Source organism: Neovison vison, chromosome 12 (genome assembly GCF_020171115.1).
Source record: "Neovison vison isolate M4711 chromosome 12, ASM_NN_V1, whole genome shotgun sequence".
Lineage (NCBI taxonomy): Eukaryota > Metazoa > Chordata > Mammalia > Carnivora > Mustelidae > Neogale > Neogale vison.
The window spans coordinates 7,776,067-7,793,689 of NC_058102.1; the positions used below are offsets into that span (position 1 = coordinate 7,776,067).

Here is a 17,623-nt window from a genome sequence, read left to right on the forward strand (position 1 = left end):
TCAAACTCAACGCACACGAAACAGACAAACACATCAAAAAATGGGCAGAAGAGGGACGCCTGGGTGGCGCAGTTGGTTGGACGACTGCCTTCAGCTCAGGGCGTGATCCTGGAGTCCCGGGATCGAGTCCCACATCAGGCTCCCAGCTCCATGGGGAGTCTGCTTCGCTCTCTGACCTTCTCCTCGCTCGTGCTCTCTCTCACTGTCTCTCTCTCTCAAATAAAAAAAAAAAAAATGGGCAGAAGATATGAACAGACACTTCTCCAATCAAGACATACAAATGGCTATCAGACACATGAAAAAATGCTCATCATCATTAGCCCTCAGGGAGATTCAAATTAAAACCACATTGAGATATCACCTTACACCAGTTAGAATGGCCAAAATTAACAAAACAGGAAACAACATGTGTTGGAGAGGATGTGGAGAAAGGGGAACCCTCTTACACTGTTGGTGGGAATGCAAGTTGGTGCAGCCTCTTTGGAGAACAGTGTGGAGATTCCTCAAGAAATTAAAAATAGAGCTTCCCTATGACCCTGCAATTGCACTCCTGGGTATTTACCCCGAAGATACAGATGTCGTGAAAAGAAGGGCCATCTGTACCCCAATGTTTGTAGCAGCAATGGCCACAGTCGCCAAACTATGGAAAGAACCAAGATGCCCTTCAACGGATGAATGGATAAGGAAGATGTGGTCCATATACACTATGGAGTATTATGCCTCCATCAGAAAGGATGAATACCCAACTTTTGTAGCAACATGGACGGGACTGGAAGAGATTATGCTGAGTGAAATAAGTCAAGCAGAGAGAGTCAATTATCATATGGTTTCACTTATTTGTGGAGCATAACAAATAGCATGGAGGACAAGGGGCGTTAGAGAGGAGTAGGGAATTTGGGTAAATTGGAAGGGGAGGTGAACCATGAGAGACTATGGACTCTGAAAAACAGTCTGAGGGGTTTGAAGTGGTGGGGGGGTGGGAGGTTGGGGTACCAGGTGGTGGGTATTATAGAGGGCACGGCTTGCATAGAGCACTGGGTGTGGTGAAAAAATAATGAATACTGTTTTTCTGAAAATAAATAAATTGGAAAAAAAAATAAATGTACAATTTAATAAATTGCACAACATTATAAAAATCAATTTTAAAGTATTTCATCACTCCCAAAATAAATCCCTGCCCATGAGTAGTCACTCTCCCTTTCCTCCCAATCTGCCCAAGCCCTTGGCAACCATTTTGTCTCTATGGATTTGTCTACTGTAGACATTTCATAGAATGAAATCACATAATATATTGTCTTTGGTGATTTGGCCAACTTTTTTCTTATCATTTCTCCAATTATTCTGAAATTAATTCCTTCTTATGTCTTCCATAGGTCTAATCTGTTCTTTCCCTATTACTTTGTTTAATGTGTCCCTTTTCCAAAATTTCTTCTCCCTCTGTAGCAATTCCACTGCCAAGATTTGAGGCTCAGTGCCTCTTTGTTTTTAGACACCTCTCATTCAAAAGGCTTTCCTGATGAGCCCAGATCATGTTGATTTGTCCCTCTGCATTATTTTTTTAAGTTAACTGTTTCATTTTGTTATATATATATATATCCTATAGTTATATATAAATGTAATCATAGCACATTGAACTCTCTCAATAAATATTTTCCCCCCTTTCCTTTGCTATTTGATTTGTCATCCCCCTTCCCTCCTCCTACCCACATGAACACCCCATCCACACTTGTAATCTAGCATGTATCCTTTCCTATTTTTCTCAATACTCTATACTGCATTTAGGGGTTTTTGGTCACTCGTGTTTTATAGACATGGGATACTACATTCTTCTGTAGTATCTTTTCTACCACAGTGACACCTGACAGAAATCCTTCCCACCAAATCATCTTGCATAGTTTCAATTCATTCTGTTTGATGTCTCCGTCTATTTCTTAGGGTGATGTATCATAACTTATTGGTTCATTTCTATATTGGTGGGCATGTATACTATTTTCAGCTTTTCACTGTAATAATAAACATCTTTGTACTTATTTCCTGGTACTTTGATGCCTACGTACTGGTGCTTTTAGTTCTATGGGATAGTCCCAGGACAGACATTTCTGGGTCAAAGACTTCTGAATTGTTCTTAGTACTCATGTTCAGTACATGTAACTCAGTTGTTTATGATTGCCTTGGAACAGTCTAGTTGTTTTACCTCTGTATAATTTGTCTCTCCAGCAAACTCTACAGTTTGCTTTCCGTTAATAAAATATTTTTATTTATCTACAAGGGAAAAAATATGCACTTTTATTGATGAAGTTGGTAACAAGTAAAAGATAAGTAAGCCAACAGAGTCAGTTCTGGAAGAGCTCACACTGCATTTCTCACCGCCCCCCCCCCAAATTGAGCTGGCTAAGAGTCCTCTAGGGCTTGTGGGCATAATACTGAACTTTGTACCAGAGCCCAGGAAAAGCTTAACTATTTATCTCTCTGCTAATTATTCATGTTAAGTCTCTCACTGTTACCCAACACTGGACATTTCCCAATGTACCCAAACAGTAAATACTTTTATAAAAGCAGAGGCTGGATATAATTTGCAGCTCATCCAACCTTTCCTTTTTGTCTTCTCCTTTCTCTCTATAGTACATGTAATAAAACTAAATTAGAAATCAATTCTTTTTTTTTTAATTTTGAGAAATAAGGCAATTCACAATTTTAGTGACTTTAATCTGTGTTCTCTTCTGTTCTCGTTAATAGAAAAAGCATATACAGAGATATACTAGAAAGTAACTTCTGAAAAAAGATACAATTATTTGAAAATCAAACCAGGATTGGAAAACTGTCTTTTACTCCCTTCAAGATACTCCTCTCCTAGGTGCCCTGGTGGCTCAGTCATTAAGCATCTGACCCCTGGGTCGAGCCCCTCGTAGTGCTCCCAGCTCTGCAGGAGCGTCTTCCTCTCCTTTCCCTCTCCCACTCCCCCTGCTTGTGTTCCCTCTCTGGCTTCTCTCTGTCAAATAAATAAAATCTTAAAAAAAAAAAATTCCTCTTCTTCCTGAATCCAATTTCATACAACTGACTACATGAGAAACATTTAAAACACTGGCTACATTTTCCTAAGCTTATGAATCATCAACACTATGGAGTGATCATTAACTAAATGCTTTCAAACTTCTAAAATCTCAAAGTAACAAAGAACTCTTTGGTCATGACAAAAAATTTTCTTTGGTCAAGAAAAAAGACTTCTTATCACTTGAAGAGGAAATAAAAAAGGTGTGATAAAGTAATGAACCTTAACCCTACAGGTAAACCTGGCAGTTGTTATGGCCTTTGATCATAAAACTAACCATTGTAATGGTCAGTCTGGCCTGAATTTCTTCGGATAAAACAGTATGTGAATAAGAATGTCTATTTGTAACTTTGTGACATTGTAATGCAGTAAAGAACAAAGTATTTTATCATGTGGAGTCAATTAAGGAGAGAGGGGCTATTCTAACAAGCTTCTTTACCAATCAAATGCCTCCATGTCACAATCCAGATTCTGCAAATAGCAAAGTCTCACAATCAGCTGAGACTCTACAGCTAAGAGGAAAAGCTCTTCCAGGGTATTCGGGATTGGACCTCTTAAGAGAGTAAGAAAAATGTTCATATTTAATCAGCCAAGCAGAAAACCCAAAGAGGAAAGTTTTACAAAGACTAAAAATAGATGGAAAGATGGAAGTCTTTGCCACAACCTAGGTATGTATTTTAATTATTTCCTAAAAAAAAATAACTAGATTAGGATTTTAACATGGTCTGATCTTCAACCAGAGTTCTTAAAATGAATTCTTTAATATTAGGTAGTTTTTATTGTTTACAAGAAAGCAGGTTATAAACTGATCTATTACTATCTAGCTGGAGAACAGGGGTTTAAAAAAAAGGTTAATGATAAAGTAAAACCCAGACCCTCTCTGAAAAAATGAAACAACCAAAGAAACAATAAATAAAGTACTCTGAAAAGATTTTATTTGCATATATTGAGTGAAACAAGCTTGACAGAAAGAGTACATATTGTATGACTGCAAGAAGAATCTAAACAATCCATGTAGAAAGAAACTGGAGCAATGGTTAAGGACAGAGTGGGGACTGACTGGAGCAAGAAGACTTTTTGGGGTGATGAAAACGTTCTATATATCTTGACAGGTGTGTGAGGTATACTCGCATCTACCTTTGTCAAAATTCACTGAATTGCTCTTTATGATATGTAAATTTGAGATCTATGCAATTCATTATATGTAAATTTCACATTTTAAAAAAGTATACTACTCTTGGGGCACCTGGGTGACTCAGTGGCTTAAAACCTCTATCTTCAGCTCAGGTCATGATCCCAGGGTCCTGGGATGGGGCTCTCTGCTCTGTGGGGAGCCTGCTTCCTCCTCCCTCTCTCTGGCTGCCTCTCTGCCTACTTGTGATCTCTGTCAAATAGATAAAAAAATCTTAAAAAAAAAAAAGTACACTATTCTCTAAACTTGAAATAATCTTTTACACTAAGAATTCCTTCAGGTGAATTTCTTATTAAAAATCTTGACAAAGGGGCGCCTGGGTGGCTCAGTGGGTTAAGCTGCTGCCTTCGGCTCAGGTCATGATCTCAGGGTCCTGGGATCGAGTCCCGCATCGGGCTCTCTGCTCAGCAGGGAGCCTGCTTCCCTCTCTCTCTCTCTCTCTCTCTCTGCCTGCCTCTCCATCTACTTGTGATCTCTCTCTGTCAAATAAATAAATAAATAAATCTAAAAAGGAAAAAAAAAAAATCTTGACAAAAAGGGGCGCCTGGGTGGCTCAGTGGGTTAGGCCGCTGCCTTCGGCTCAGGTCATGATCTCCAGGTCCTGGGATCGAGTCCCACATCGGGCTCTCTGCTCAGCAGGGAGCCTGCTTCCCTTCCTCTCTCTCTGCCTGCCTCTCTGCCTACTTGTGATCTATCTCTCTCTGTCAAATAAATAAATAAAATCTTAAAAAAAAAATCTTGACAAAAAAAGACTTTTTAGAAGTTCCAGATAGTATTCTCTGGCACAACTGTTTCGTATTTTGAGGTTAAGCGTGGACTCAGTCAGACTTTTGCGAGCTGGAATCCTGGCTCAACAACTTACTGAATGACTTGGGGAGAGCTACCAAACTGCTTTATGTTTTCAGTTTTCTCCTTTGTAAAATGGCTATAATAATAGCAATTACTTCTCAAAGTTGTAAGAGGATTAAAGAAGTTAAAATACTTAGAACGGGAAGCAATATATAAATATTAGATACAATTATTATCACCATAAAGAATTATGCTTAAATACATTGTCCTTCTGGTATATCTATATAGATATCTATATAGATATATAGAAGCCCTGAAAGTCTTTGGCTTTCTCTCACAATAAGAATAAGGCTCAAGCAATTCAGAAGCTTATTATTCAGTTCTTTGTAAGATTCCTGATTCTTGTCTACAGCAGAGTATTGCTGATCTTACTTCAGAGAATTTCTCAATATGAATGGGAAATATACACAAAGGTTAAAGATAAATAGAAGTTATTTACTTTTAATATATCAGTATTTAAAACACAGGAAAATCATTGTATCTCAAATTATTTTTTCTCCCAGCATTAAAAAACAGAGAAATACTCCATAATTCTGCACTAGATGGCAGTTTATGGAATTTCTATAAGCTAATTATCATATAATGGTAACTGAAATGAGTAATCAACAAACCCCATACATACAGGTTAAATAGAGGCTTATTCACCTGTCAATTTATACATGAAACCACTTCAGTCTTTATTCTGAATTAAAATCTACTTGAGAAAATAAAGAGGAAAATATGCACAATACAAATATGGGATTATTTTTAAAATTCCACAGGTACACAGGAATTGAGTAAAGAAAATGTATTACTTGGGGCACCTGGGTGGCTCACCATTAAGCATCTGCCTTTGGCTCGGATCATGATCCCAGGGTCCTAGGACTGAGCCCCAGATCAGCCTCCCCGCTCAGCGGGAAGCCTGCTTCTCCCTCTCCCAGTTCCCCTGCTTGTGTTCCCTCTCTTGCTAAGTCTGTCAAATAAATTAATAAAATCTTAAAAAAAAAAAAAGCCCTTCCCTTGAGATTCTGATCCAGTAAGTCTATAGGATCATGGTATGTATGTATGTTTTGAAAAAGCTCAACCAGTGGTCCAGGCAGATTCAGACTACCTGGAATTTGTCATTTCTTGGACATAAAATTTAATCTTTTAAATAGTGTAAAAATCTAGGGCGCCTGGGTGGCTCAGTGGGTTAAGCCGCTGCCTTCGGCTCAGGTCATGATCTCAGGGTCCTGGGATCGAGTCCCGCATCGGGCTCTCTGCTCAGCAGGGAGCCTGCTTCCCTCTCTCTTTCTCTGCCTGCCTCTCCGTCTACTTGTGATTTCTCTCTGTCAAATAAATAAATAAATAAAATCTTTAAAAAAAAAAAAATGCCCTTTGCTCAAGGTATAACTACAACCAAACTATGCCTGAAAGATGGAGAACTAATTGGTTCTGACACTTCTAAGGGAAGAAGATTCAGAAATTATTATCTAGCACCCAGTCTAGAACCAACCTTTCCATCATTTTAAATATTATACTTGACAGTAACATCAGCTGTTACATCTGATGATAAAGGACAAAGAGGTAAGTGGTAAAAGCATTCCCTCAAATTGTGGGCCACACAGCTGTATCCTCAATACTTCCCGATGAATCTGTTCACTATTGTAGTTGAAAACCAAGTGGTTCTGGATATGTTGGACAAGTCATTCTGACAAGCCCAACTCTCTGAACAGCACTTTCTTTCTTTCTTTCTTTCTTTTTTTAAAGATTTTATTTATGTAACGGGGCACCTGGGTGGTTCAGTGGGTTAGGGCCACTGCCTTGGGCTCAGGTCATGATCCCAGAGTCCTGGGATCGAGCCCCGAGTCGGGCTCTCTGCTCCACAGGGAGCCTGCTTCTTCCTTTCTCTCTGCTTGCCTCTCTACCTACTTGTGATCTCACTCTGTCAAATAAATAAAATAAAAAAGTTAAAAAAAATGATTTTATTTATAAAAAAAAACCCCATACATACAGGTTAAATAGAGGTTTATTCGCCTGTCAATTTATACATGAAACCACTTCAGTCTTTATTCTGAATTAAAATCTACTTGAGAAAATAAAGAGGAAAATATGCACAATACAAATATGGGATTATTTTTAAAATTCTACAGGTACACAGGAAGTGAGTAAAGAAAATGTATTACTTGGGGCACCTGGGTGGCTCACCATTAAGCATCTGCCTTTGGCTCGGATCATGATCCCAGGGTCCTAGGATTGAGCCCCAGATCAGCCTCCCTGCTCAGCAGGAAGCCTGCTTCTCAGATATAGTATAGTATTCACAGATACTATAAAAAGTAGACTCACAGTTTATAACATCATATAGCTCCTGCATAGAATCACTTTTTCCCTGCTTGGGTGGTAAGTGGCAGGCATATTAGTGATCAGGAGGATGAAATGACATTTTCTGTCTCTACAAACTTAGTCCTCAGCACTGGGATGGCAATGTAAAAAAGAAGAAATTGGGGGTGCCTGGCTGGCTCAGGCAGTAGAGCATGTGACTCTTGATCTTGGGGTTGCGAGTTCAAGTCCCATGTTTGGCCTAGAGATTACTCAAAAATAACTAAGTAAATTCATACATACATAATTTAAGGAAGTAAGTTTTAGAAATCACTAGGAGACCTTGAGAAAGTCAGTCTGATTTTTTATTTCCATCTCAAGCAGTAGTAGCACACCTAGAACAGAATTCCTTTATCTGAGCCATTTTGCTGAATATTTTCTAGGTTACTTTTGCTTCAGGAAACTTGGGTGGATAGGGCCAGGAAAAATCCAAAGGAAACAGCTCCCCAAAATTCAGAAAGAGCTGATCCAGTAATTTTGTTTCTAAGAATTTATTTTTAAGAATTAATTGATCAGTATACAAAGTACACACATGTGTATACACACACACAGACACACATACTTCTATATAAAAAATAAGTCCAGAAAGATACATACACCAAAACCTTAACAGTGGTTTTCTATGAATGGTGGAATTTTAAGTGATGTTTTTAAAAAAATATTTTTACCTGTATTCTCTAACATTTCTACTAATATATATGGGCCTTGTATAAGAATTAGAGAAAGGACTGAGATATGTTCCAGAAGTTTTAAGTTCTTACAAGCACTGGGAAAATAGGCCAAACATGAAACTTTCTGAAGCAAACCAAGTAAGAGATGATATAATTTTATACTCAAAACTAACAGATTGGGGCGCCTGGGTGGCTCAGTGGGTTAAGCCGCTGCCTTCGGCTCAGGTCATGATCTCAGGGTCCTGGGATCGAGGCCCGCATCGGGCTCTCTGCTCAGCAGGGAGCCTGCTTCCTCCTCTCTCTCTCTGCCTGCCTCTCTGCCTGCTTGTGATCTCTCTCTGTCAAATAAATAAATAAAATCTTTAAAAAAAAAAAAAAACTAACAGATTGACTACCTCTGTGAAATAAATTTTAAAAATATATATTATATGCCTTTTATTTTTTCTCAATAATTTACTCTTTCTCCACACCACAATCATTTTAACACTTCCATGTCTACATAGAGAAAGACAAGCGATTAATACTTTGGACACTTACATAGCTTTTGCCTCCAAAAACTGTATACCTGGTTTAACACTGATGATTCTGTCTTAAAATTCCATCTACTTCTATTCCTTCTTAGTCCAATGTCTAAAACCCTACGTCCAGAAGAGTAAAAATTATGACAGACATCTCTTTTCCTCCCATAGCTGATATGAACCTAATACATTTATGAATATATATGTGTGTATATTTATTTACAATCATTTTTATACAGTTATCATGCACATAACACACAGCAAACAGTTTAAATACTGGGGCCATTATCTTGACCATACGATTACTAGTTTCAAGGCCTAGAAAACGCAGCTCACCATGTAAAAATATCTCACCACGAGAAATCAGTAATTTTCAAAGCTGGTAAAACTCAATGTCAATTCTACTTTTTTTAAAAAATGAGACTACAGGTAGGTTGATAGGTTAGAGAAATACTTAATACTAACTGGAATGCGAGTAAGCTTACCTTACAGCTTTGAAAAACTCTGATTTCTTGTGTATTTCAGTGGTGAGCTGCATTTCCTGAGTCTCAGCCGATTTCCCAGCAGAAATTCCAGTCTGAGGAAGAATCAGCAAAAGGAAGCCCTCACTGAGAGACACACTGGTATCATTCACTGAGTACAGACAGCGAAAGAGGAACATTTCTAAAGGCAATTTAGATTATTAGTCTATATACTTACATAGCAAATACAGATTTAACTTTGCATGGCAGAAGCAACAATTAATTTCCCTTGAAAATCTGACTGCTTTTTCTACAAAGCATTTGGTTTTTCCCTACCGACCTCTTTGGGATGGTTTCACTCCCCACAGTTCATCTTTTAATTAGCAATAATCACACCTCGGATAAACCTCATTGGCTACAATGCTGCCAGTGCACAAAGCTACACAGTTCACCTTTTAACTGCCTTTTTATCACTGTTATCACTTCTCAAAGCTGTGAAAATCAAATGTGGAAATGTAGTGTAATCTACTTAGCAAGATTTTTGTTAAATGAAATGACCACTTAGTACTCTCAAAAAAATCATGTTTTCTTTCTTCCTTTCTTTTTTTTAAAAGTAGGCTCCATGCCCAACATGGGGCTTGAACTCATGATGCTGAGATCAAAAGTCTATTGCTCCACAGACTGAGCCAGCTGGGTGCCCCAGAAAAATGTTTTCTAAAATGTCTTTAGCATAGCAGCTCACAGGGAATTAATCACTTGATCTAGCAACTATGTCTTAGAAAGTAATTTAGCTTTTCTTTTAAAATATCCCAAAATACATATTTTTCACTGGTAATTCTGAATTTTAAGGCTTATTGTATTTATTACTCTAGATAGTACCATCAACATAGTACCAGCAGCCGCATGTGCCTTTTTAAGTCTAAAATTAACTAAAATAAAGGATTAAGTTCTTCAGTTACATTAGCAATACTATAAGTATGCAATAACCACTTGTGGCTGGTAGATACCGTACTGGGCAGCACAGATCTAGAACATTTACATCACTGCAAAAACTTCTGTTGGATAGCATAGTTCTAAGGGAAGCATCTAAAGAGAGAGACAGTTAGTAACAGTTTAAAGGGCTTACCTGATCTGAGGAGGTGTGGGTGTGTAAAGGGGCTGGGCTGGCCTAAGTATCGGTTTGGAATTCTCCTCTCTGGGATGGGCTGGAGGGAGTACCTTCGCTGAGAACACAACATGCATCCTGAAGGAAAAATAAAATGAAATGGAACAATAATCTAGGAAGTCCTCACTATATGTATACATTTATCTCTCTCCAGCAGCTGGATCTCCTTCAAACATTTATATGGCTCTTCCTCTGTACCAGTCAGGGACTGTGCTGGGCCCTAGGAATATAGAAATGAGGTAATTTTTACCCTTAGCAACTTCAGTCTACTGCAGTATAACAGAGGTACATACACACAGAGTATGACTATGGTATGAACATAGGGCTATGGGAACAAAAGGCAACAAACAAAAGCAAGGAAGGAGTAGGGGTATTTCACAGAGGTAGTTATGAAGCTGTGTCCTAAAATTCAGAAAAAGAGAATTAACATTTTTACCTAGAATATGTTAAGTATGAGAAAATATACACATGTTCTCTCATTTAACCTCGGAAATGTTAGAGCTAGATTAAATCATGTATGAAAAATATTTAACCCTGGTATATGACAAACACTATTATTAGCATATATTCAACAAGATTTAAGCATGTGATAGAACACATGGTAGAAAATGTTAAGAATGAGGACTGTGGTCTTTTTTTTTTTTTTTTTAAGATTTTTATTTATTTATTTGACAGACAGAGAGAGATCACAAGTAGGCAGAGAGGCAGGCAGAGAGAGAGGGGGAAGCAGGCTCCCCGCCAAGCAGAGAACCCGATGTGGGGCTTGATCCCAGGACCCTGAGATCATGACCTGAGCTGAAGGCAGAGGCTTAAACCACTGAGCCACCCAGGCGCCCCAGGACTGTGGTCTTTAAAGAATATACAGTCTAGTGGAGATGAGACAAAACCACACTGAAACACTATATGGCAAACACCATGGTATAGTCATTCACAAGCTTTTCTGAGAGCAGAGAGACTAATACAATGTTGTGGGATGGGTACAAAGACCAAGATAGGCACACAGTGCTCTGGGGAACACAGAGAAGCACACAAAAGGTATTGGTGTGGGACGGCAGAAGCAGGGGATGCCTACTCTGAGTAAGAATTAGTCAAGTTAAGGGCACCTGGGTGGCTCCATTGGTAGAGCACGCGACTTGATCTACAGGTTGTAAGAGCCCCATACTGGGTGTAGAGATTACTTAAAGATAAAATCTTCTTGAAAAATAATTTTTTATTTTTTAATTAACATATAATGTATTATTAGTCCCAGGAGTAAGGTCTGTGAATCAGCAGGTTTACACACTTCATTGCACATACCTTCCCCAATGTCCATAAACCCCACCACCCTCTACCTACCCTGCCTTCCTCTGGCGACCCTCAGTTTGTTTTGTGAGATTAAGAGTCTCTTATGGTTTGTCTAAAGATAAAAGCTTAAAAAAAAAATCAGTTGAAAGAGAAATGGGTCTGGAATGTGTTATAAATGAGATTACAAGAGAGAAGTCCATAGAAGGCCCGTGTGTGTGTGTGTGTGTGTGCGCGCGCGCGTGTGTGTCCAGGGGGGGAAAAGAGCAAACGTTTCAGGTTAGTGTTGCTGGAGAAAGATGAAAAGATTATAAAGGTAAGGATCAGACCATTAAAGGCTTTGTATGTATACCAAATTACAGAATTAAGATTTTAACTGCCATCATCATTGCTTTTTTACATACAAGGAACTAGACTCAAAGTAGTAATCTGTGCCATGTTACACATCACTGGGGAAGATGAAATTCAAACCTAGGTTTTTTTTTGTTTAGGTATTATTTGAGAGAGAAAGAGAAAGCACATGGGCCAGCGCACCAGCAGGGGGAGAAGCAGAGGGCGAAGCAGACTCCCGACCCAGCAGGGACCCTTATGCGGGGCTTGATGCCAGGATCTGGAGATCATGACCTGGGCCGAAGGTAGATGCTTAACTGACTGAGCCACCCAGGCACCCCCAAACCTAGGTTTATTAAACTCCAAAATCTTTGCTCTTATCCCTCCACCCTGTTGATTAGTAGGTTTTCTCTGTTGATCTCAACAACACAAACTACTATATAGTCTCCTCATGAACATACAATTGCTACAACAGGAGGAGGTGATGTTGGGATCAAGTTAAAGGTTTTTGTAGGGACTATGTGGTATGAATGAGGAGCACACATTTAGCGAGTTAGGAGTCTTAAATGTTAAATTTACAGAGGATTATTGAAAAAAATTATAGCTTGTTAAATGATTAAAAAGACAAAATGGTAAAGGTTTCTAGGTAGTGTGAAAATACAGTTAAGAATAGTGAAAAATGGGAAAAAAGGAAAAACAAGTATTTCCTGGCATCTAGCTTTAGAAAATGTACAGAATACATAATGGGGAATATGCCCAGTCTATATACATTGAAGGCTTAACAAAGATGAGGCAAGTGATTTACAGAAGTACAGAAGGCAGAGGAACTTGCTAGAGGACAACATAGGGATGCATCAACCAAGTCCTGATGTGGGAAACACTACAGGACTAACAATTCTGTTTCTTCCACATAAATTTTATGGCAGGTAAGAGATGGAAAGAGGAATTTATAGATTAAAAAAACCTTAAAAATTATTATCAGTCAATTATAATATGTAAACCTTATATAAATTCTGATTCAAGCAACAAATTATAAAACAAGTATCCACTCATACTGTTTTACTACATCTATGAAAAAACTGGAAATCTGGATAATAATTGCATATTTGATGGTATTATGGAAGTAATGCTTACTTCTTTAAGGTGTGATAATAGTGTTGTGGTTATGTTATTTTTAAAATTTATTTATTTATTTATTTGGGGGTGGGGAAGAGGGAGTGCATGCACAAGCATGGGGGACAGCAGAGATGGGGAGAAATAGGCTCCTCGCTGAGCAGAGAGCCCCATGACCTGAGCCAAAGGCAGATGCTTAACCTAATGAGCCACCCAGGAGCCCCTATGGTTATGTTAAATATGGAAATATTTACTGATGAAGTGATACAATCTGGGATTTGTCTCAAAATAACATGGGAGTGGGATGGATTGGGGAGAAGATGAAAGAAGACTGGTCAGGAGTTGGTAACTGCTGAAGCTGGGTGACGGATACATGGGAGTCCATTATATACTACTCTATCTACCGGCATGTGTGAAATTTTCATAGTAAGAAGTAAAAAAAGAAAAAGATGAGTTAAATACAGAGACAAATGAAAGTAAGTATGCACTCTGAAAGGCAATCTAAGTCAAAGAGTTAAAGGTAGCATGGTACAGTAAAGTGCTAATTCTATCATTTATGTGATCTTGACGTTACGTAATTCCTCTGCATTATTTCTTTACCTGTGAAATGCGGTTATAGCAGACAGTGGATTTCAACCTTTTAAAACCAAGATTCACAGTAAGAAATATATTTTACATGGAACCCAGTATAGACAGACATATAAATATGATATATATAAAAATTTCACTAGGGATGCCTGGGTGGCTCAGTTGGCTAAGTGTCTGATTCTTGATTTCAGCTCAGGTCGTGATCTCGGAGTCAGGGGTGGAGGCTGGCGTCGGTCTCCACGCTCAGTGTGGAGTCTGCTTGTTCCCCTCTCTCTGCTTCTCCCCCAACTCACTCCAATAAGTACATAAAATCTTTAACAAAAACTTCACTAAATACTATTCCTTCTATATTTGCCTGCCCTACTCCATTAAAAAGTTTCTCAGTACACTACAATGATTTTATTACTGCAATTTCTGGGATGGTTTTGCTCCTGAAAGATATGTTCCCATCTTAATCCCCAGAGCCTGTTAATTTACTTAGAAATGGTGTCTTTGCAGATGTAATTAAGGATCTTGAAATGAGATCATCCTTTATCACCTGGGTATGTCCTCAATTCAGTGACAAGCGCTCTTGTAAGAGAAATGCAGAGAGAGATCAGACAGATGAAATCAGAGATCAGACAGAGAAAGCGGAAGAGGAGGAAGTAATGGGACCATGGAGGCAGACATGCCAAAGAACACCTACAGTCACCAGGAGCTGAAGAGGTAAAGAACAGATTCTTTCCTAGAGCCTTTGGAAGGCATACAGCCCTGCTGGCACTTGATTTCAGACCTCTGGCCTCCAGAGCTGTGAGAGAATTCTGTTATTTTCAGCCACCAAGTTTGTGGTTATTTGTTATGGTGGCCTCAGGAAACTAATACCATGACCTACTAAGATTACAACTTGCCCTTGAAAACCACTGCACTAAAATGCTCTATCTCCACACGGAGGGAAGCTCTAGTTCAGGAGGAGTAGGGATGTGAGGGTGCTCAGTAATTTTTTTTAAAAGACTTTATTTAAGAGAAGCCTGGGTGGCTCAGTGGGTTAGGCCGCTGCCTTCGGCTCGGGTCATGATCTCAGGGTCCTGGGATCGAGTCCCGCATCAGGCTCTCTGCTCAGTAGGGAGCCTGCTTCCCTCTCTCTCTCTGCCTGCCTCTCCATCTACTTGTGATTTCTCTCTGTCAAATAAATAAATAAAATCTTTAAAAAAAAAAAAAAAGAGAAAGAGAATGAGAGAGAGAGAGAGAGAGAGAGCATGAGAAGGGGAAGGTCAGAGGGAGAAGCAGACCAGAAGAAGTTCACCAGGAAGCCTGAAGCAGGACACCACCCCGGGACTCCAGTATCACAAATGGATCCGAAGGCAGTTGCCCCACCAACTAAGCCACCTGAGCACACCTGCTCAGTAGTTTCTAAGAGCATAAAGGGATCCTGAGCCCTACCCCTGCCTCAACTGAAACATCACATTTCCTACAATGTTACTTGCAAACACCTATAGAAATGACCTTCCTGGGGCGCCTGGGTGACTCAGTGGATTAAAGCCTCTGCCTTAGGCTCAGGTCATGATCTCAGGGTCCTGGGATCAAGCCCCCCATTGGGCTCTCTGCTCAGTGGGGAGCCTGCCTCCCTCTCACTCTCTGCCTGCCTCTGGGCCGACTTGTGATGTCTGCCAGTCAAATAAATAAACTCTTACCAAAAAACAAAACAAAACAAAACAAAACAAAACCCCACCACCTTCCTCAACACATAATAGCTTTTGGCCCACTTTGATTTTTAGTTATTTGATCCTTGATGTTTGTGTTTCTTGAAAAGAGAGAAGGCAGGAGGAGGAGATGATAATGGGTTGGGTTGTCAATATACAAGACTGTGCTGGTGAATTGACTGTGAAGGAGTATTAGGAAGAAAAGGAATACAATGGGGAATTTAGTATAACGACCAAGTTTTCTTCAACTGTAAGCAAACCTTTTTGAAAGATTTATTAGAGAGAGAGAGCACGCATGAGTGCGCACACATGCACACACGCACAAGCACGGGGAGGGGCAAAGGGAGAGGGAGAAACAGACTTCCCTGCTGAGCAGGAAGCCCGACAACGTTGGTCTTGAGCTCAGGACCCTGGGATCAGGACCTGAGCAGAAGGCACACACTTAACCAACTGAGCCACCCAGGTGCCCCAGCCAACTTTTGTCCTATTCAAAGCTCACAGAATATAGGATGCAGCTCCATTTTTCCTTATTACGACAGTGGAGGCCCAGTGTATTTAATACCTCCAAATCCCAGCATCACTGGTAATAATGATCATGATGACAGCCAACATTCACTGTTTATCATACTGCAAAAGGTATTCTAAGGACGCTACATGTATTAACTATCCTTTATAGCTGTGTGAAATAAGTACAATTCTAAATTTTTAACTAATTTTTGAACGGGTAACATGTTCATATGGATCAAAGCTCAAAAGATATAGAAATGATTCACAGGGAAAAGCTTTCCTCCCACATTTGTCCCCAAGTTACCCTGCACTCTTTCCTTGAGACAGCAACTATTATCACTTTTTTGTTGAAATCACAACTGTGTATTAGTATCCCCTTTATGTAAATAGTAGCATGTATGTTTGATGTAGATGCTATTACAATACTGATCATTTAAAGATGAGGAAAAAAAGATACACATGAAGGTTAAGAAACTTGCCCAAGATGAAGAATCACTGAGAAAGAACTAGAATTTGAACAATCTATTTGTAGAGCCCACTGGACTACATGGTCTATAGTACTGTTTTGGCAACAAAATGATTGAATGTAAAAAGTTAACAAATTCTCTTTTTTTACCTGAAGAGGACAAAGCAGAATACCCAATCCTTCTATTTTAGACCACTTCCTAGCACAGCAAGCTTAAGTCTAACGAACACAAATAAACAATACTTTTACCTACATTTAAGTAAGCAGGAGTTTGTTTTTTTTTTTTTTAAAGATTTTATTTATTTGCCAGAGAGAGAAAGAGAGAGAGAGAGAGTACATTCAAGCAGGCAGAGAGGCAGGCAAAGGCAGAGAGAGAAGCAGGCTCCCCGCTGAGCAAGGAGCCCGATGTGGGACTCGATCCCAGGGCTCTGGGATCATGACCTGAGCCAAAGGCAGAGCCACCCAGGTGTCCCTAAATAGGGTTTTTGCCCAAACGTTAATTACGTAATTAGTTGGTAGCAAAACTGGTATGTTGAGTCCTATTTCTAAAATCCAATTCCATTCAAAGCAGGGCCATTTTCTTAGTATAGACCCTCTTTGGTTCACCTGGAATATGTCCCCTAATTAATCTGCCTTTCTTGGATCCTGTCTTTCTTTAATTCATCCTCTATAACTATACTATTTCCACAGTGATCCTTGTAGTCCTTTGCCTCAGTGTCCTCAAAGGCATTGTCAACTAACTGAGGTTTAAATTCAGGATCTGTCTTTAACTTTCCAGCTTCTCAGACGAGCACTACAAACCCAGAATTTTCTTTCAGAATGTACTTCACACCCTAGCTTAGCACCCTTCATGATCTGGTCCCTGTCCATTCCTCCAGCCAGTAATCCTCAAGAAAACATTACAGCAGCCACACTCGAAGGCCCCAGCTAACTAGTCTGTACTGTATCAGTATTTACCTTTGAAAACACAGTTCTCTTGTCTAAAATGGCTTCTACCTGCTTCCAGGAGCTCAAACATCTCTTCCTCTAGGAAGCCTTCTAATTCCCCAACCTTGGTGATGCTGATGCAACTGCCCCTCCTCAATGCTCCCATGCTTAATTCTGTTTTAATACCTATGATGCTGTGCATAATTCCTAATTAGTTTGCCAGTCTACTATAAACTTTTGGAAGGAAGGGATTATTTGTTATTTGACTTTATTTCCCAGTGATTAGCCTGGGATATATTTTGAAGGTCAGAAGTCAACCGGTCTGCCTTTTGATTAGATGCAGAATAAAAAAGAAATTAAGATGTTTCTCAGGTTTTTTGGCTTGAACAACAGGTTGGATGATTGCACCATTAAATGAAATGGCAAAGACTGAGACACTTATTGGATATTCCAAAAGAGTACAAATAGGCAATCTGAAGTCCAGGGGGTA

The 17,623-nt window shown here is 39.4% G+C and overlaps 1 protein-coding gene and 1 pseudogene across 2 annotated transcripts in view; both read right to left on the reverse strand.

The window, feature by feature from the left end:
- The window catches only part of XPNPEP3 (X-prolyl aminopeptidase 3), an 80,923-nt gene that overhangs the window by 53,720 nt on the left and 9,580 nt on the right, over nt 1–17,623 (reverse strand). The window contains exons 1-2 of one of the 2 annotated variants that reach the window (XM_044228943.1): nt 10,204–10,290; nt 9,102–9,193 (exon numbers count right to left, since the gene is read on the reverse strand). Coding sequence is in view for 1 of the 2 variants with exons in the window: in XM_044228942.1 (XP_044084877.1) it covers nt 10,204–10,320 (117 nt within the window). In the remaining variant the exon portion in view is untranslated. Of the gene's footprint in view, nt 1–9,101; nt 9,194–10,203; nt 10,321–17,623 lie in introns of those variants that run through there. The other variant, XM_044228942.1, reaches the window with a different exon arrangement.
- LOC122892764 lies at nt 9,337–9,518 on the reverse strand (annotated as a pseudogene).